Here is a 17,837-nt window from a genome sequence, read left to right on the forward strand (position 1 = left end):
CTCTCTCTCTCTCTCCCTCTCCCTCTCCCTCTCTCTCTGTCTCTCTCGCTCTACCTTTGGTCTCTCCCTCTCTCTCACTCTCTCTCCCTCCCTCTCTCTCTCTCTCTCTCTCTCTCTCTCTCTCTCTCTCTCTCTCTCTCTCTCTCTCTCCCTCTACCTTTCCTCTCTGTGTTTCTGCCCCTGCTTCCCCAGTATCAGTGTCTTCACGTCACAAGAATGAATTGAGTTGGCTCCTCTCAGTGCAAACCACAATAGACAGAGTGCGGTAACCCTACTGGAAAACAAATAGATCCCCCTGTCCCTTTTGGGGCTCTGCGGCAGGCGGGGGGTTCAGGGCCCCACTGATAATGGAACGAGGCCCCTGCCTGAGAGGACATGGCCGCTCATTTGTAACCCTGGCCGTCCACACACACACACACACACACACACACACACACACACACAGCTCTGTAAAACAAACAGGCGAGATGATGATTCAGACAAATGATGGCTGAGGAGAACCCTCCTCCTTCCACCCCATGCACACAAATGCACTCATGTCAACACACACATACATATTGTACAAACACACACACACACACACACACACACACACACACACACACACACACACACACACACACACACACACACACACACACTTGGCCAGAGGACAACTTATGTGTGACGAGTGGTCCAGAGAAGGTTACGATATAAACCCTGGCCAAGTCGTCATAGAACGGCACAGATTCTGGAGAGATACAAAGGAAGACCAACAAAAAGACTGATAGAGACATAGACATGAGGAGAGAGAGGAGGTAAAGAAAGGAGAGAGAGAGCGCTAGAATGGAAGAGCGAGAGAGAGAGAGAGAGAGAGAGAGAGAGACGCTTCTATCTCTGCTTTGATACAGAAGTAATAAGAGAGGTGGAAATGCTTTGTGCCCGGGGTGCAGGAGAGGAAAAAAGAGAGAATTATTATGTATGTCTTCATATACGTACAGATTATCCATCTCTCTTTTTTATTTCATAGATAACCATCTGTAATTTTCGCCACACACATTTGTCCTGCATGCCCGGTGTATGAGAATAGGAGTGCATGTGCAGTGGACAAACATTGTTATTCCCTCTCAAAGGCAGCATGGTCTGGTTGAGATTCTTAGTAAACACACCTGGCTAAATAAGCTGCACCCACTGCATGCGGGTTTAAAACATTAGGCTTGGTGGTGATTGCCTGACTAGTGCTATGTATGAGATTTCTGTTTCACTGTGGCACTATGGCTGAAGTTTTATTTAGTGCTTCTCAGAATAACACTGAGATGGATTGGTGATCCCTGGGTACAGTATATGTGATCAGGTGGTTAGCCATTGTCTGTCCAAGGCTGTGTGTGTGTGTGTGTGCGTGTAGTTAGTATTTCATAACTAGTGAACTTTGCCGGTCTGTTTTACATTTTTGTTTATTCTATTCAAATTAAGGTTTAAGGACTCTACACCCTAGTAACTTATAGCCTAACATCCTCGAAGATCAATTCTGGTTTTGCACGTTGCAGCTTTCCAGCATAGTAAATATTGATAAAAATCATAGTTAGGGAATCGTAAGTGTATGCTTACAGGCAGTTTAAATTGGCAGGTAACACCCTGGGGATCCCAAAGAGGACTCTGCCTTTTAATACCTTACTTGACTGCAGTTGGGAAACATGTGAACAGGTACAATTGTTTAGTCAGTTTAGACAGGGCAAAAAAAGCAATGTGTCACGGCTGACATAAAACAGCCGGAAAAATAACTATTTCTGTAACCGATCCGTTCCCCACTGTTACAGTTTGACCATGATGAGGGCAACGGGGAATGCTGGATCCTAATCATTTTTTTTCTTTCACTTTAATTTACTTCAACTTTCCCTCGTTCAACAAAATCCCACTCTGCCGCATGTATTGTTTTCTTTCTCTCTCTCTCTCTCTCTCTCTCTCTCTCTCTCTCTCTCTCTCTCTCTCTCTCTCTCTCTCTCTCTCTCTCTGTCTCTCTCTCTCTCTCAGTGCTGATTGATTGATGGCTTCCTTGCCCTAAGCCACTGGTAAACATATTACCTACATATTTCCCTCCACTCACGCTGTGCCGTCCTAGCGCGCAGGTTAAGTGTAGTTGCAGGCTATTATACATCATTAGAGCCAGCCAAACAGCCACAACACCTCCCTCCCTGCCTGCCCGCCATCGCCTGGGCGCTCACCGCACTGAGGGAAGAGAAATGAGGCCTGGTGACGTTCTATTGCTCATGCCCCGGCAGTAGGGCTCAGGCTTGGAGAGGAGGAGAGAGGAGAGGAGAGGAGAGAGGGTGAAAGAGGAGAGGAGGAGAGAGGAGGAGAGAAGAGAGGGTGAAAGAGGAGAGGAGAGAGGGTGAAACAGGAGAAGAAAGAAGGGAAGAGAGGATTGGAGAGGAGAGAGGAGGAGAGAAGAGAAGGTAAGAGAGGAGAGGAGAGGAGGAGAGAAGAGAGGGTGAAAGAGGAGAGGAGAGAGGGTGAAACAGGAGAAGAAAGAAGGGAAGAGAGGATTGGAGAGGAGAGAGGAGGAGAGAGGAGGAGAGAAGAGAAGGTAAGAGAGGAGAGGAGAGAGGAGGAGAGAAGAGAAGGTAAAAGAGGAGAGGAGAGAGGGTGAAAGAGGAGAGGAGGAGAGAAGAGAAGAGAAGAGAGGGTAAAAGAGGAGAGGAGAGAGGGTGAAACAGGAGAAGAAAGAAGGGAAGAGAGGATTGGAGAGGAGAGTAGAGGAGAGAGGAGGCCCTGACGTCAGTCACAGACCCAGCCACCCACCCACAGACTGAGCAGTCCATCACCGCCTTTTTGGCTCCCCACTCAGGCTTGACCGGAGTTCCTGTCTCTCTCTCTCTCTCTCTCTCTCTCTCTCTCTCTCTCTCTCTCTCTCTCTCTCTCTCTCACTCCCTCACTGACTCACCCTCTCGGTCAGTCTCCTCTCTCTCTCACACACACTCTTGTTCTCTTTCTTTTTTAGTCTCTCTGTGAGTTATTTGAAGGGGGGTGGGGGTTGTTTTCATTTTTGGAAATCACCCACCACCACCAACCCTGACTACACCGTCATGCTCCCTCTCATGCAGCTGTAATGCAACCAGGCACCACGCGGCGGGGGGAGGGGGGGCAGTTGGGTTGGGGATGTTACCCCCCCCCCCCCACACACACACACACACACACACACACACACACACACACACCATCCGTACTTCCACTGCAGACTACATCATCATTATGGTACACTAGTCTAAAGTACAGCAGGACAGAAGGGCCGTGTTGCTCTGATGCTGTTCCTGCTCTGGTTCAATGTATGCCCTGTTTGCAGTGAATTTAGCATGAATTTCCTGTTTGTCTCTTAATGCTGTTGATGGAAGATGCTTTTTTACTTATGCAGTCAAAAGAATTGAGTTATAGTTAAACGGTTCGGCATGGCTCGCTTTATCTTGTGTTATTTTGGGTGGATCTGTGTGAAAACTTTCTTCACTTTGTGAAGACGTTGACGGAAAAACACTCTCAACATAGCAACCATGCCTGTTTTTCTCTCTCCCTCTTTTTCTTTCTGTGTCTGTCTCTCAACTATCTGGTACAAACAAGGAATACATCAAACTTAGTACCCATGCCTCTCCCTCTCTCTATCTTTCCTTCCCCCCTCTCTCTCTCTCTCTCTCTCTCTCTCTGTCTATCTCTCTCTTTCCATCTCCCTCTCTCTCTTTCCCTCTCTTTCTCTCTCTGTCTCTCTCTCCATCTCCCTCTCTCTTTGTCCCTCTCTCTTTTCCTCTCTCTTTCTCTTCCTTTCTCCCACTCTTCCTCTGTCTCTCCATCTCCCTCTCCCCCCTCCCCCTCCGTAAGTGCGGGCGGGTGGACCCTGCCGCGGCCAGCACACCACCCTGCAGGGCAGAGCCACGGCCATACTGACCAGGCAGATGGTGGCCCTTGTAAAGGATACACGGATGCAGAGCAGTGATAGATGAACGCGAGTCGGACTGGACGAAAGGGGGGGAAAAAAGAACAAATGACTAATTGTTCTCATTAAAGAGCAAATAAAAATCAATACCCCTCAAACAGAGGAGAGGAGAGGAGAGGAGAATCGGGCAAAGGACACTGTAGTTATTGCAAAAAAGGCAAAAATTTGCCCCCCTCTGCCAGCAAAATGGAATCAAGTCTGAATCGGCCACTGGAAGCAATCCCATTTGAATGTTAATCTCAATAAAGGACAGTTAGAGAAATAGATGTACGAGCGAGTGGTCTGCTCCTCCTCCGTGATGAGACCACCAAGGGGAAGCTTTGTTTAAATGAAATTTAACGACAAATAAGAACAAACAAATAGTCACAGAGAAGCCACAGTGAAGACATGTCGTATTCCAGCCCTAATCAGATTCCATTAATGAGCAAGCATCTTTTTGTAGAGGCAGTTATAAGGTCAGTAGAACCAAAGCATCTGCCAGCCAACGGTCTTTGTGTACTTCTGCTTTGTGGTTTTACACTGTGCTGGGGTATCAGACTCTATTGTGTGCGCCCGCAGTGTGTGTGTGTGTGTGTGTGTGTGTGTGTGTGTGTGCGCGCGTTTCAGTTAAAGGTAGCTGCGACAGTGAAGTCACACATTAATCCCATAGACGCCCTCATCCGATATGAACGGCGTTTCAAAAACAACACCCGTATAGTTTTGCTCTCCGAGGTCCACCTCTGGGTCTTTTGTTCTCTTTCTCTCTCTCTCCCCCACACACACACACACACACACACACACACACACACAGACACACACACAGACACACACGCACACCTCCAAGCCAGGATTATCCTTCATTCTTCATGCTGAGTGAGAGTGATGCAGGCTGAGGGGGTGATCAGTGATAAATATGATTATCTACCCCATCACAGGGCTGGATGGGGATAATAGAGTACACACACACACACACACACACACACACACCGTTCTGCCAGGGGGCTGCTGGGAGTTTCGAGGAGTGCGTCTGCTCTTATCGGGAGGAATCGGAGCTGTCGGGCCTGCCTCATTGCCATGGCAACTGTTTACTGGGGCTCCAAACTCAAACACCCATCTCAGAGTTTGTGGTGGTGGTGGGGGGGGGGGGGGGGGGGGGGGTGTTAAGCAGTCACGGTGGGTCGGGTGGTGTGAGGTTGACGCATTGAGCTTCATCTGCCAGTAATGAAAGAACAAACAGTCTTGCACTACCTTCAAACACACACACACACACACACACTCAAACACACGCACACACTTCAACAGAGTGTTACATGTAACTTCAACTACCAATAGAGAAAGTACAGGCGCTCCTGCACAACCACAGACACATACATACACAGACACATAAACATGTATAAACACACACACACACACGCACACACACACCACCAGTGTTGCAGTGTGTGCTCCAGAGTGTGGGTGGAAAGACTCAGGTCTGGTCTGTGTCAGAGGCTTAGATGGTAGCAGTGTAGAGTCCAGTGACTTATCGCAGAAACATTGCATCAGGGTAATTTAAAGGCCTGAAAGTCAAAGTAAACACACACACACACAATCTGTCTCACTCTTACACTGGCACACACACACACGCATACACACTCATTACTCATAACTGACATAACATAACCAGTTCTTCTCTTAATTGACTAATTGTGCCATTCCCAGCGAAGACTCATTGTTGAAGTGCCTCTCTCTTTCACACACACTTGCTCACTCACTCACTCACTCACATGTACACACACACACACACACACACACACACACACACACACACACACACACACACACACAACCACACACTTACAGGAAAGAGACAGATTATGACAGAAGGAGAACAAGGGTAAGAGAACAAGATGGAGAGAGAGAGGGAGAGAGAGAATGAGAGAGAGAGAGAGAGAGAGAGGGGAATGGTTTACATAACACTCCTGCTCGTCTTTGGCATGCGTCAGTGCCGAGGCATCAATCACTCCATCTGTGTAAAATCACAGGCTGACTCCCGATATTGCTAAATATTTATACTGTCAGATACACACAGGGCTGCAGATGAAAAGACCCATTCATTAGGCCTTCTCCAGGCTGTCAGCGCCGGCACACAGATTAGAGTGAAAACCTCCCACCACGGCTGTCGCTGCGCCGCACCGCACACCCAGAGAGGGCCTATATTTAGCCAGATCTGGGCGATAAATAGCCCAGCACGCCCGCGTTAGGTAAATAGAGGGTAAATATTGCCGGGATGATCTGCCGGTGTGGTAAACAGACCTGTGTGTTCTTCAGGAGGTAACCCAGAGGACATCTGATGATGGGGCTGGGCATTAACTCTTGACCCACCACGCCCCTCCTGTCTATGTTGTGTGTATTTCTCTCTTTTTCTCTCCCTCTCTCTATCTTTATCTTTATCTGTATTTGCCTAACTCACTTGCTTTTTTTACGGTGACTTTCTCTCTCCTTCTCTCTTTCCGTCTCTTTCCTTCTCTTCCTTTCTTTCTACCCATCCTGTGCCTCTCTGTCCTCTCTCCTCCGTCATGTTTTTCTGTTTTCCGTCTTCTCATCCTTTAGCCTTTCTCCTCCGTCCTCTCTCTCCGTTCTTTCCGCACACCCCTCCCTCTTATTCCCACTCTATCCCTCGCTCTCCGCGCTCTTGTGTTTGGAAACTCAAGTGCCTCTCGTATTAATTGCACACAAACAGCTGAGTTTATTAGATGCGTCTGTTTAAGATCACGACGCCCTTCTTCCAAAGGCAGCAAAGCACGGGCGGCGACAAAGAAGACGCTTCAGCTTTTTTTTTTTTTTTTTTTGTTGCTTTTTTTCCACCATCCCTCTTTTTTTCCCTTCTTCTTTTTCCTCTTTTGGAATAATTGCACCAGAAATGTTTAATTAAAATTTGTGAATAGCTCTTCTTAGCATTTACAATTAATCAACAAATCAGGGGAAAAAGTGTCTGCATGACAAGAAAGAGCAGGAATCAAGAGGCAGGAAGGAGAGACGGCTCTAATTAGCGGGAGAAGGGGGAGAAGAAAAAAACGCCCTCTCCTCGTGGCTAATTAGAGTAGTAATCACAACTCCACCGTGAGGGATTTGATGGAGAGAGTGAGAGAGAGAGAGAGAGAGAGAGAGAGAGAGAGGAGCGGAGATAGAGAGAGAGGGGGAAGAGAGAAAAAGAGAGAGGAGGGGAGAGATGGTGGGTGGAGGAGGGTCCTCAAGGGGGCAGGTGGGGTCTCTGTCTTGACACTCATCTTACACCTTTGCCGTAGAGTTCATGTTTGACTTCTCCTGCTGTAACCCCCACCCCCCACCCACCACCCCCCTCCTGCCCTCTGTGAACCGGAGTGTGAGAGTGAAACTAACAAACAGAAGCACTGGGTGCCAACGGACACAACTACACAGATGTAAGGACCGGCCTTATGGCCTTATGTATGTGGAGGTTGGGTGAGGTTGAGGTCAGTGTTGAGATCATTTACACAGAAGGACATGGAGAGGAATGGAGGGAGAATACACACACACACACACACACACACACATACACACACACACACACACACATACACACACACATACACACACACACACACACACACACACACACACACACACACACACACACACACACACACACACACACACACACACACACACACACACTTTCCCTCTGCTCTCTCTTCTCCCTCTTTCACTTTGTATAAATACTCATCACCATTGATGCAGGAAAATCACTTCATTGTAAACTATCAGAGGTCTTAAAGTGTGTGTGTGTGTGTGTGTTTGTGTGTGTGTGGTGTGGTGTGTGTGTGTGCATGTCTGTGTGGTTTGCAAGTTTATGGCTTTTTATTACACTAGGCTCTGGTCACTGGGGTTGTTCGAGGAAGTCACAGGGAAATGTGTTACTCTAGTGTCAGAGGGCATTGCTTGACCCCTGGTGACCTTGAGCAAGGGTAGCCCCGTCCTCTCGGTGAAGGAGAAGCGGCAAGTGCAGATTATGGGGAGGGGGGGTGACCCAGCGATGCACCCCTGCGATATCTTCTCCACACAGGCGCTCACAAATATTACTTTATCCAATTCAGCTGTCTGCCAAGACCACAGTGGCTTCATACATCAGCTGACAATTACGGCATTCATTTTTTATTGTGGATTGTAGATTGATATTGTGGCTGTAGAGTGGATGGGGTGAGGGGGTGGGGTAGGTGGCGGAGGGTGCAGTCCCCTCAGAAAGATGGCTTCACCTTTGCGCCTGGCAGGCCGGTGTCCTTGGGTCCATTTTTTCATCTTTTATCTGCTGCCCCCCCCCCTCCCCTTTTTTTCTGGGCTGAGTGTCAACTCTGTCTCCTCTAATTGATGGTTGTGAGGTGTGTGTGCACAGCGACGGGGCTGCCCACCTGCCTGTCTGCCTGGGGGAGGTGATGCACTGGTGTTTGGGAGGGAGACAGAGATGCCGGGTGCCTGGCATTCGATTCCGTCATCTACACTGACCTGGGACACACACACACACACACACACACACACACACACACACACACACACACACACACATTCACAGTCACACTCATACATCTTAACCAAGCACCAGCCGCCCACCCACTACACCACACCTAGACACACACATCATCATCAAACACCATCACTTCCGTACATGAACAGACACACAGATGGACTCACATATGCACACTCAACCTCATAAGATGCATTCAACACATACTGTATATACCCCAGTGGCTGCTTGTGTTAAGAAGGTTAAATTTGTTGTGTACCGTTTTACATTGTTTGAACAACAGAACACAACAGCATAAGCACAAACACTATACAGTGTTTAGAATGACCTACCACAAACCATCGTCTCTCTCTCTCTCCCTTTCTCTCTCTCACACACACACATACAGTACACACACACACACACACACACACACACACACACACACACACACACACACTCTGCAACCCACCCACCTTCCCTGTCCCCCATGACCTGGATACAGGGCCTGGTGTTTAATCTCCAGACTCTCCCTTTTGACTCTCCAGGGTCACCTTCAAGTCCCGCTCACAAGTCCCATACACGACACTCCTCACCCCAGGTGAAAACTCCCTCCGCCACGACTAGAGAAGCCCCTTCGCAGATGAGGAGATGGATGGTCTCTTTCTGACTCAGACTTTTAGCACAATTGATTGTGTTGTTTTTTTTTCCATGTAATTTGTTGTAGATGTCTTTTGCCTGCTTGCCTGCCTGCGTTTTATTTCAGTAATTGGTCGTTAGTGTTTGTTTGAGTGTGGGGGGTTCACATCTACTCCTCCTGATTGACTCTAAGCACTGTGTTGCGGAGTAAGAAACCCACCCCCCCCTTCTTGTAATGTAATTGATCGTAATGTTAAGTGTAAAAAGCCTGATAACGGACAGTCAGCATTTCGTAACCGAGTAAAAAAAAATATCCCATCACTTTAATTGATCTAGCTTGTTCGGGGCACACGGTAAAGGTTAATTTCTTAAATGTTACAAGACAGCCTTCCCTCAACATCCTAGTATAACGTCCCCTGAAAGCCACATATAAATGCACACACACTCACACGCATAACACCACATACACATTCACAGGCAAACACACTCACATGCACTCCCCTCCCGAATTGATCCACTTGAAGCCATATTCACTAGAGAGGCCATCGATCCCTTAATCAATACACCAGTATACTCTGGAGGATAGCTGTTGGGTTTAAGGCCACCACTTTATCCCCCTTCCACTGGCCCGAGCCTTGTGGGCAGAGTTTTAGCCTGCAGAAGCCCTACCAGGATTTGGGGTCTTGGGCTGTGAGGTGGGGGAGTGGATGGGGGGACATGCACAGCACCAGCGGAGAGATTTGATACCCGGTGTCAGATTTGTCAGTCCCGAGAAGGTCAGAGTCATCTTGGGTCTCTGCGCGGCAGCCGCGGTACAAAACAGGTCGCGTATCGACAGCCCGGAGACGGCCTGGCGTCGGCTGCCATCACTTGTCCTTCAGTGAGTGATTCTTACTTCTTTTTTTTTTTTTTGTTGCCCGGACCAAATCCCTTTTGATTCTTCTCTGAAGCCTCCCCCTGATTGATCATTTACTGTAAGCGCGGCTTATATTTAGACAGACAAGGAAACAAATCACAAAAGACGGCCATTTTAATCCACGAGACAAAAGCGCATGTTTGAAGAGCTTTTGCTCGCGTTCAAGCTGTTTGTATCCTAAAACTGGGCCTTGAGGAAACAAAAAGCCTGTGCAGCGATCTTTGCACACACTGCTCCTGCTAATCAAGCTGATTGGACAAACAGACGAAGACATCATTAATTTGCTGAGACTTTGAGCGCAAAGGCATCATTAGTTTCCGACACACAAAAAAGGGGTGATTTACTTTCAGCCGACTGACAGGGGAAATGTTCCCTCCGGTGCCTTGTCCTGTTTTCAGACCGCGTCTGCGTGGGCCGCTAGTCATGAAGGGGTCAGGGCCTGCCATGTTGGGGGTCATTCCCCTGTAGCTCAGCGGGGGAGTGAGTGAGTGTGTGTATGTGTGTGTGTGTATGTGTGATGGACGAAAGTGGAGGCGTTTGATGTGCAGACGGGCTTCAGGGGAGTAGTCTTCAGCCGGCGTTTGATCCTCGCTCCGCACTCAGCCGGCCCTGCGTTCGCCTAGGCAGGAAATGACATCTGAAACATTTCAATTGCCAGTCCATCTACCTACCCGCCCTAGCGAAGTCTGTCTCTCTCCGTTCTTCTCTCTCTCCGCCTCACTCTGCTGTCTCTTTCTCTCTTCCTCCTTCACTCTCACCCTTCAAGCTTGCTCTGCTCTCTCTCTCGCTCTTTCTTCTTTCCTCCTTTCATTCTGTCTTTCCTGTCCTCCATCTCTCTGTCTCTTTCTCGCTCTCGCTCACCATCTCAATCACTTCTTCTGCTCTCCATGTCCATCTCATTATCTCTGTCTGTCTCGCACACATACACACACACACACACACACACACACACACACACACACTCTCCTTTGTAGCCCTCCCTCTCCTTCTTTACTTGCATCCCTCGCTCACTTCGTTTTCTCCTGATGATTTCTTTGTCTGTGGGCCCAGTGCCACATCTCACGTCTTCCCTTCCACACACACACACACACACACACACAGACACAGCAAGAATTCCCCTGTTAATGGAACCAGTCAGTCAGAACGTTCAAAACACATATTAAACGAGAATCAGGGAGAACCTCTGGCTCGAACACGGGAGCCAAATCGCGCTGTTCAAATGTTGTCCTTCTACACGGCGGCCCGCGTGCGGCATAAGCAGGGCGATGGGACGTGCAACATTAACTTGATTCACGGCGCCCGCTCGGCATCGGCCGCGTTGTCGGCGGCGCCGACTGTGAGTGACACCCCATAAACCCCCGACGTGCTGCGACGAGGACGACAGGGGAGCGGGCGGGCGGGTGGTGGGTGAGTGAGTGAGTGGGTGAACGGGCAGGGTGGTTGAGCAGACAGCACTAGCTGCTAATGTGACATGCGCCACTCCTGCACACAGTTTTATGGGAACGGGGAAGAAGCACACACACACACACACACACAGACACACAGACACACACACACACACACCGGCTGGGCTATCAGCCCTGTTTAGAAGCCACTAGACTGCAGTGCAGCTCCTGTCAGCAAGCACACCACATCCTCATCCTCACTGACCAATGAATCCCCCATTGATTTACTGTACTTGCGGTCACTCAGTAGATACTACTGTGCCCTCCAAATTAACTCAGCAAATATAATATATACTCTGTTTTGTTTTGTTTGTTTTTAAAACACAAATTAAAGCATGGCATAGACTGTTAAAAACACTCCATTTTAATTAGTGTCGACTATTGTGGAGACCTTTGGACCGCTGATTGGTTGACCTTGCTAATGAGTCCAACCTTTTGAGATATGGGAGTTCCCTTACATAGGTTAACCCATCTACCCCATGCAGGGATGCATTTGGCTGTATGCCTTTGTTGCAGGAGTGCACTGAACTCCTGGATTAGCCCTGAGCTAAAGAAGCGTGATGTGAAATGGAAACAGTTCTATCCAAATTGGGATCTACAACCAAAGAAAATGTGGTTTATTTTTGTGTGTTTCTTTCTTTTTAGAGAATATTTACCATAAAAGTGCATGTAAAAGCTCAGCTTTAGGGAACGATAATGCACAGCGTACACAACCCTCACTTACCTCTCAAGGCCTTTGAAACGTGTGTTACATATTATAAAAAGGCATATTATAAAAAGTAGCGATTCTAAACTATCACAATTTAACGTTATTTCTGCTTCACAATCAGACCGTTTCTTTTTGTCTGAACAGTGTTTTTTTCCCCTTGCCCACTGAAGGAGCACCAAGGGGCTCACCGCAGTCTGGGGGCCAGTAATCTTTCCAGGCGAGAGCTTTCGCCCTGCTTTTAATGAAAGCATCCTCAGCCACACTACAATCACCCCAACCTATCTAGGCTTATATTTCATTCTGATGGGAGATGTCATCACAACGTATCATCCACGCATGCACCCATACAAACACACACACACACACACACACACACACACACACACACACACATACACACACACACACACACACACACACACACACACACACACACACACACAGACACACGCAATACCACCATTGCAGTGTGCATAAGTAGCTTTGGCCATAACATAGCATCAGAGAGTGTTGTACAGAACTTAGCCGAGCTGGATTGTCTATGAGCTACATGTGTGTGTGTGTGTGTGTGTGTGTGTGTGCGGTAGCTGTTGTAGCAGCCTGTCAGAGACAGATGCAGAGAAGGCGCTAGAAGGCAAGGCGACGCGCAGATGACAGAGTGGCACATCTGCACGCTCACTTCCCTCCTTTATTTTGTCAGTTAGGTGCCTGGAGCGCATCGCCGTCTCAACCTGGCACGGGCGCTCGGAGCGCCAGATGTCAGTCAAACACATCTCCGTGTCTGTCCCCCCACCCCCCGCTTGACTCCTGTCGTGATGGCTGCTATCTGCCACATGCCTTTGAAGACTGCTCACTGCCTGCCTGCCTGTGTGCCTGAACCGGCTGAGCCGTTGATGATTGGTGTCACGTGATGCACGGCTAGCCTTAGGGAGATGCCCCCCCCCCTCCCCCTCCTGTCTGAGAACAGGTTCTCATCAAGCAATATGCCTGAAGATGAGTCAAATAAAAATAGAAAATTGTCTATCTATTCAATAAAATTATTTTCTGTTTTTTTTGTTGTTATAGAAGAGTTTTTTTTGTTATTGCCATAGATTCATCTGTTTTCAGAGATTGTATATTTGGCCTTTTTGAATATATTTTGGAGTATATGAGTTTATCAAATGACTTTGAGTTTTGCTGATCTCAACATCCACATATTCAGCTGCACTACTGCGTGTGCAAATGATTTGAGCAGAACTGAGTTGACTGACCTGAGGTGGCCCGGAGTTCTGAGGAGGACTGAGGCTGCCCTGACTGACTGCTCTGGCCCGGCAAGCAGGTGTCCTGCGCCGTGCTGTAGCGGGTCACCGAGGGCCCTTGTAGGGACAGTGTAGAATGAGCTGCCGCCGGAAGACAGGGTCACGAGCTGACCTCTCAGTTCAGCTACGCTCGGCACAGTGCAGCGCAGCGACATCCGATGCTGCCGAGATCAAATGGGCCCCCCTCGCTCAGAACTGGACACAGCAAATGTCAGTCGGAAAAATGGAGGGATGAATCATTGATGAGAGCCGGTCGACTGGTTAAAAGAGGAGTGTGTGTGTGTGTGTGTGTGTGTGTGTGTGTGTGTGTGTGTGTGTGTGCGCGTCAAGGGTGTAGCTGTGAGTGTGTGTAAGTGAGTGTGTCGGGGGAGGTGTGTATCTGGGATCTGTTTGTGTGTGTGTGTGTGTGTGTGTGTGGTGTGTGTGTGTGTGTGTGTGTGTGTGTGTGTGTGTGTGTGTGTGTGTGTGTGTGTAAGCGTGTAAGCTTCTATATTCAGCACTACTGACTGAACCCTTTTCCCAGTCCGTGGAGTTTCCTCCCTGTGAGGTCATCAGGCTCTTTGGTCTTCCTATCCCCGACATGCTCACCTCTCTCTCTCTCTCTCTCTCTCTCTCTCTCTCCTCTCTCTCTCTCTCTCTCTCTCTCTCTCTCTCTCTCTCTCTGTGGATGTGAACACAGGGGGGTTATATTCTCATGTCACTCAGCACCTGTGCAAACACAAGCCACACAAAGCCAGTTCTGCAACGCTCAGCAAAATATCCATCTGGACACTAATCCAATCATTTGCATCACTCGAGGCAGCAGCAGGCGAGTCACACACATACACACACACACACACACACACACACTAACCCCAATCGGCCTGTTCGTTGAGGCCCTCGATCAGCCTCTGGGCCTTGCGCCGCTTGATCTGGGATTGATTGCTTTGGTCTGCGTGACAGCTTCATTCAGTCTGTCAGTGTTGACTTTTTTTTTCCCCTCTCTGTCTCTTTACTGCATTTTCTTTTTTTTTTTGCCTCTTAGTTCTTTTTTCAAAAGCGTCGATTCAAACAATGATGTTTCTTTTCATCACTGCTCATCACCCAGGCACAACGCCATAGCAACCTGTGATCAGGCCACAGAAGAGATCAATTAGCACCATCTGAAGCCCTTAATGTTCCCCCCCCCCCTCCCTCTTATTCATCCTGCGCTCAGGATTAATAAATTGTCACTCTGCTCTCCTGTTAAAACAAACTATGTGCCAATCCACAAAGTCATAATTACTCTTTTAGCACAGGGATGCAAGTGTAAATTCACAGCTGACATGAAATGAATCATCACCCACCGCGCACATGACCCCTTCATTTTTGCACACACACACACACACACACACACACACACACACACCTTTTTGCCAGACATAATTTCTATTCATGTGTTGTTAGGATGGAACATTTAATGACTACTGTAGGGGAATAGTGATTTTTTATAATCTAAATTTTATATTTAACATGCTGTATAGCCTTTGCATAAAGTTTTCAGGATTACAGCTGGAAAGTTATAATTATTTCCATCCTGTGTTTAATGTGCAGTGTAGGTATTACTTAAAGCTTTCTGGATTAGTTGGAAAGGTGGAAGAGTTGTTTCCCTGTGAGAATCAGAAGATTAACAGAGTCGTCCTTGTCTCTTTGTGTGTGTGTGTGTGTGTGTGTGTGTGTGTGTGTGTGTGTGTGTGTGTGTGTGTGTGTGTGTGTGTGTTTGTGCGTGTCCTTCACAGGCATTGTGTCAAAGTCGTTTGAGTGTCGTCTGAAGGGCCAGGGAGCCACCTTCGTCCAGGCGGAACTGGCCTTTGCCCCTGACGACCCCTCCTCGTCGGCGGCCGCCACGCTGTGCAGGATCGGCGCCTCGGGCCTGGAGGGCGTGGGCTCGGAGCAGGTGCAGCAGGTCATCATCATCCAGGGCTTCGACGGCGGCACTGGGGGGAGCATGGCGGTGGAGCAGGCGCTGGAGGAGTCGGCGGCCGCCACCCTCCAGACGCTCGCCATGGGCGGGCAGGTGGCCGAGGTGCTGCACATCACCGAGGACGGACAGCTCATCACGTCGTCCGGGCGGCCGGCAACGAGCGCCGCGGCGACCGCCGCAGCTGCACACCTGCAGCTGCCGCACGGCGCCACGCAGTACGTGCTGGTGGAGTCGGGCGGGGGGATGGAGGCAGCCACAGCGGCCATCTTGGAAGGACAGGGGGCGACCGTGATGGGAGGGGGTGGTGGTACGACGGAGGTGGGTCACGTCATGGTGTCCGAGTCGTCGTCGTCGGCGCTGGACGCACTCCTGTGTGCGGTGAGCGAGCTCGGCCAGCAGGACGGCGGCAGTGGCGACGGAGAGGTCATCACCACTACGGACAGTGACGGAGAGATCATCACCACCACGGTCTCGGGCGAGGAAGGCCTCGGCGAGGAAGAGGAACCTCGAGAGGAAGTCGCCGAGGGAGAGGGAGAAGTGCAGGTTTACAGGGAGGTACTGGACGGGGAGGAGGGGCCCGAGCCCGTCGGCATGGTGACCCAGGTGGTCAGCCACGGCCCGTCGGACACCCCCCATGACGAGATGGTGCAGGAGGTGCTCCAGTTCGCCGCCAGCCAGCTCATGATGAAGGAGGGCCTCACGCAGGTCATCGTCAACGACGAGGGCACTCACTACATCGTCACCGAGCTGGACAACTCCACCCTGCAGCTAGAGGGCGCTGTCTACGCCCAGAGTGCTGAGGCAGGCCCCGAGGAGGCCGCTCATCTGGAAGCCCAGGGAGAGGCGGGGGAGAGGGTGGTGGTCTACACTGAGGAGGCCGCTCACTGCGACCAGCCAGAGGGGTGAGACCAGACTCCCCCTGCACTCTAAACATCCACCCATTCATTACATAGTGCTCCATGTAGTCAACAACTATATGGTGGTTATTCACTATATACTGCACTATGTAGAGAATGAGTGGGTGGTTCAAATACAGACTGAACGTCCTCTCGTCTGCTCTGTTTGCATACAACAGCAGCAGTGGGCGTCTGATTCCAGAGGCCCTTTCGGAAGTCAACCACTGTCAGATCAGCATTGTTTGTATTCACATGCGTAGCTTGCGTGACAGTTAACTCAGGACGACTGTATTTTTTTCTATGCTAATATTACACAGGGCTCAACCTGTGAAGACGGAGATCTTCCATAGGAACAAGGTGCTGACAGGCTTTTGGATCAATTATAATGCGTTTGTTGTGAGGCTGCATAGGACTAAGGAGCAATAGTGTCATCATTTCTCAGGCCTTTTGTTTCTGTATAAAGAGGCTTTAATCAACTCACAAATTGAAATATGTAGTACCTATTAGCACATGTGTCAAGTACATGTGTCATTTCAGAATCAGTTAACCATATTTGGGGAAAAAAGCTTATTTAATGTTTAAGAAATGTTTGGTTTCTTTTTTATTATTATTGCTTGTTTGTTGACATTATTGCTTGTTTGTTAACATTATTGCTTGTTTGTTGACTGTTAAATGCTAAGTTTATTTGCTTGGTTATGTCCTATGTTTTATAATTTAAAGTTTGATCTCAGATGGATGTAGTGTGAGTGAAACTGATAATTGCAGTTAGGAGGTGACATTAGGCTGTGCTCGAAATTCACAAGAGATCACATTTACAGCTAGCATGATGTTTTGAACATCACTGTCACATTTTGTAAGCTCCCTAGTGCTGCCAGAACCATTGGAAAGCCTTTTGAAGTGCTACCACAACAGACTCAGGAAGGTATGACTATCATCTGAAACATTGTATCTGTTACACTATATCTGTTAGTGACATTGCTGTCTGCTGAGCACATAAACCAGGGACTAAGTACAAGAGTGTCAAAAGCTATTCTTTCTCCACATCATTTTATCTGGAGAACTGCTATTAAAGTGCTCAGAATACTGCATACCGTCAATTTCTACCTAGTTCTCCATTGTTTCAAAACTTGATCTGTTGAATTCATAGGATTCTTTAAAATGAGGTTTCTTTCTGAACAGTCACCCTGTATGTTTTGACTTGAGTTGTCTGAAGCGTAGACACAACATGAAACTGTTTCCTTTGTGCTGGCAGTCGTCTTCAAATAAAGCTTGATTTGTAATGTTTTAGTCTGTTCTCAGATTTGATTGTTTCTCAAAATATCTCACAATTTCCGTTCGTTTAATGAAACACAACTGCCGCATCAGTGATCCAGGGCCAGAATGTCAAACCCTCTTTCCTTTCTCTCTGAAGAAATGACCTTGTGTCTTTGTGTGTTCCCCCACTTACCTAACTTTGCTCTCATCATGAAAAGTTTAGGCAAGGCATGATTACGGCATATCCGTTGTGCAAGAAATCATCAAGTACACGTGCCATCACCATGGCAATCACTGCCACTG

The 17,837-nt window shown here is 48.6% G+C and overlaps 1 protein-coding gene across 1 annotated transcript in view; it reads left to right on the forward strand.

Annotated features, from left to right (window-relative positions):
* znf407 (zinc finger protein 407) overlaps window positions 1-17,567 on the forward strand; it is a 146,073-nt gene extending 128,506 nt beyond the window's left edge. The window contains 1 exon segment of the mRNA XM_042107044.1: window positions 15,200-17,567. Coding sequence (XP_041962978.1) covers window positions 15,200-16,290 — 1,091 coding nt within the window. The 3' untranslated portion in view covers window positions 16,291-17,567.
* The last annotated feature ends 270 nt before the right edge of the window (window positions 17,568-17,837 follow it).

This window comes from Alosa sapidissima, chromosome 10, assembly GCF_018492685.1.
Source record: "Alosa sapidissima isolate fAloSap1 chromosome 10, fAloSap1.pri, whole genome shotgun sequence".
Classification (NCBI taxonomy): Eukaryota; Metazoa; Chordata; class Actinopteri; order Clupeiformes; family Clupeidae; genus Alosa; species Alosa sapidissima.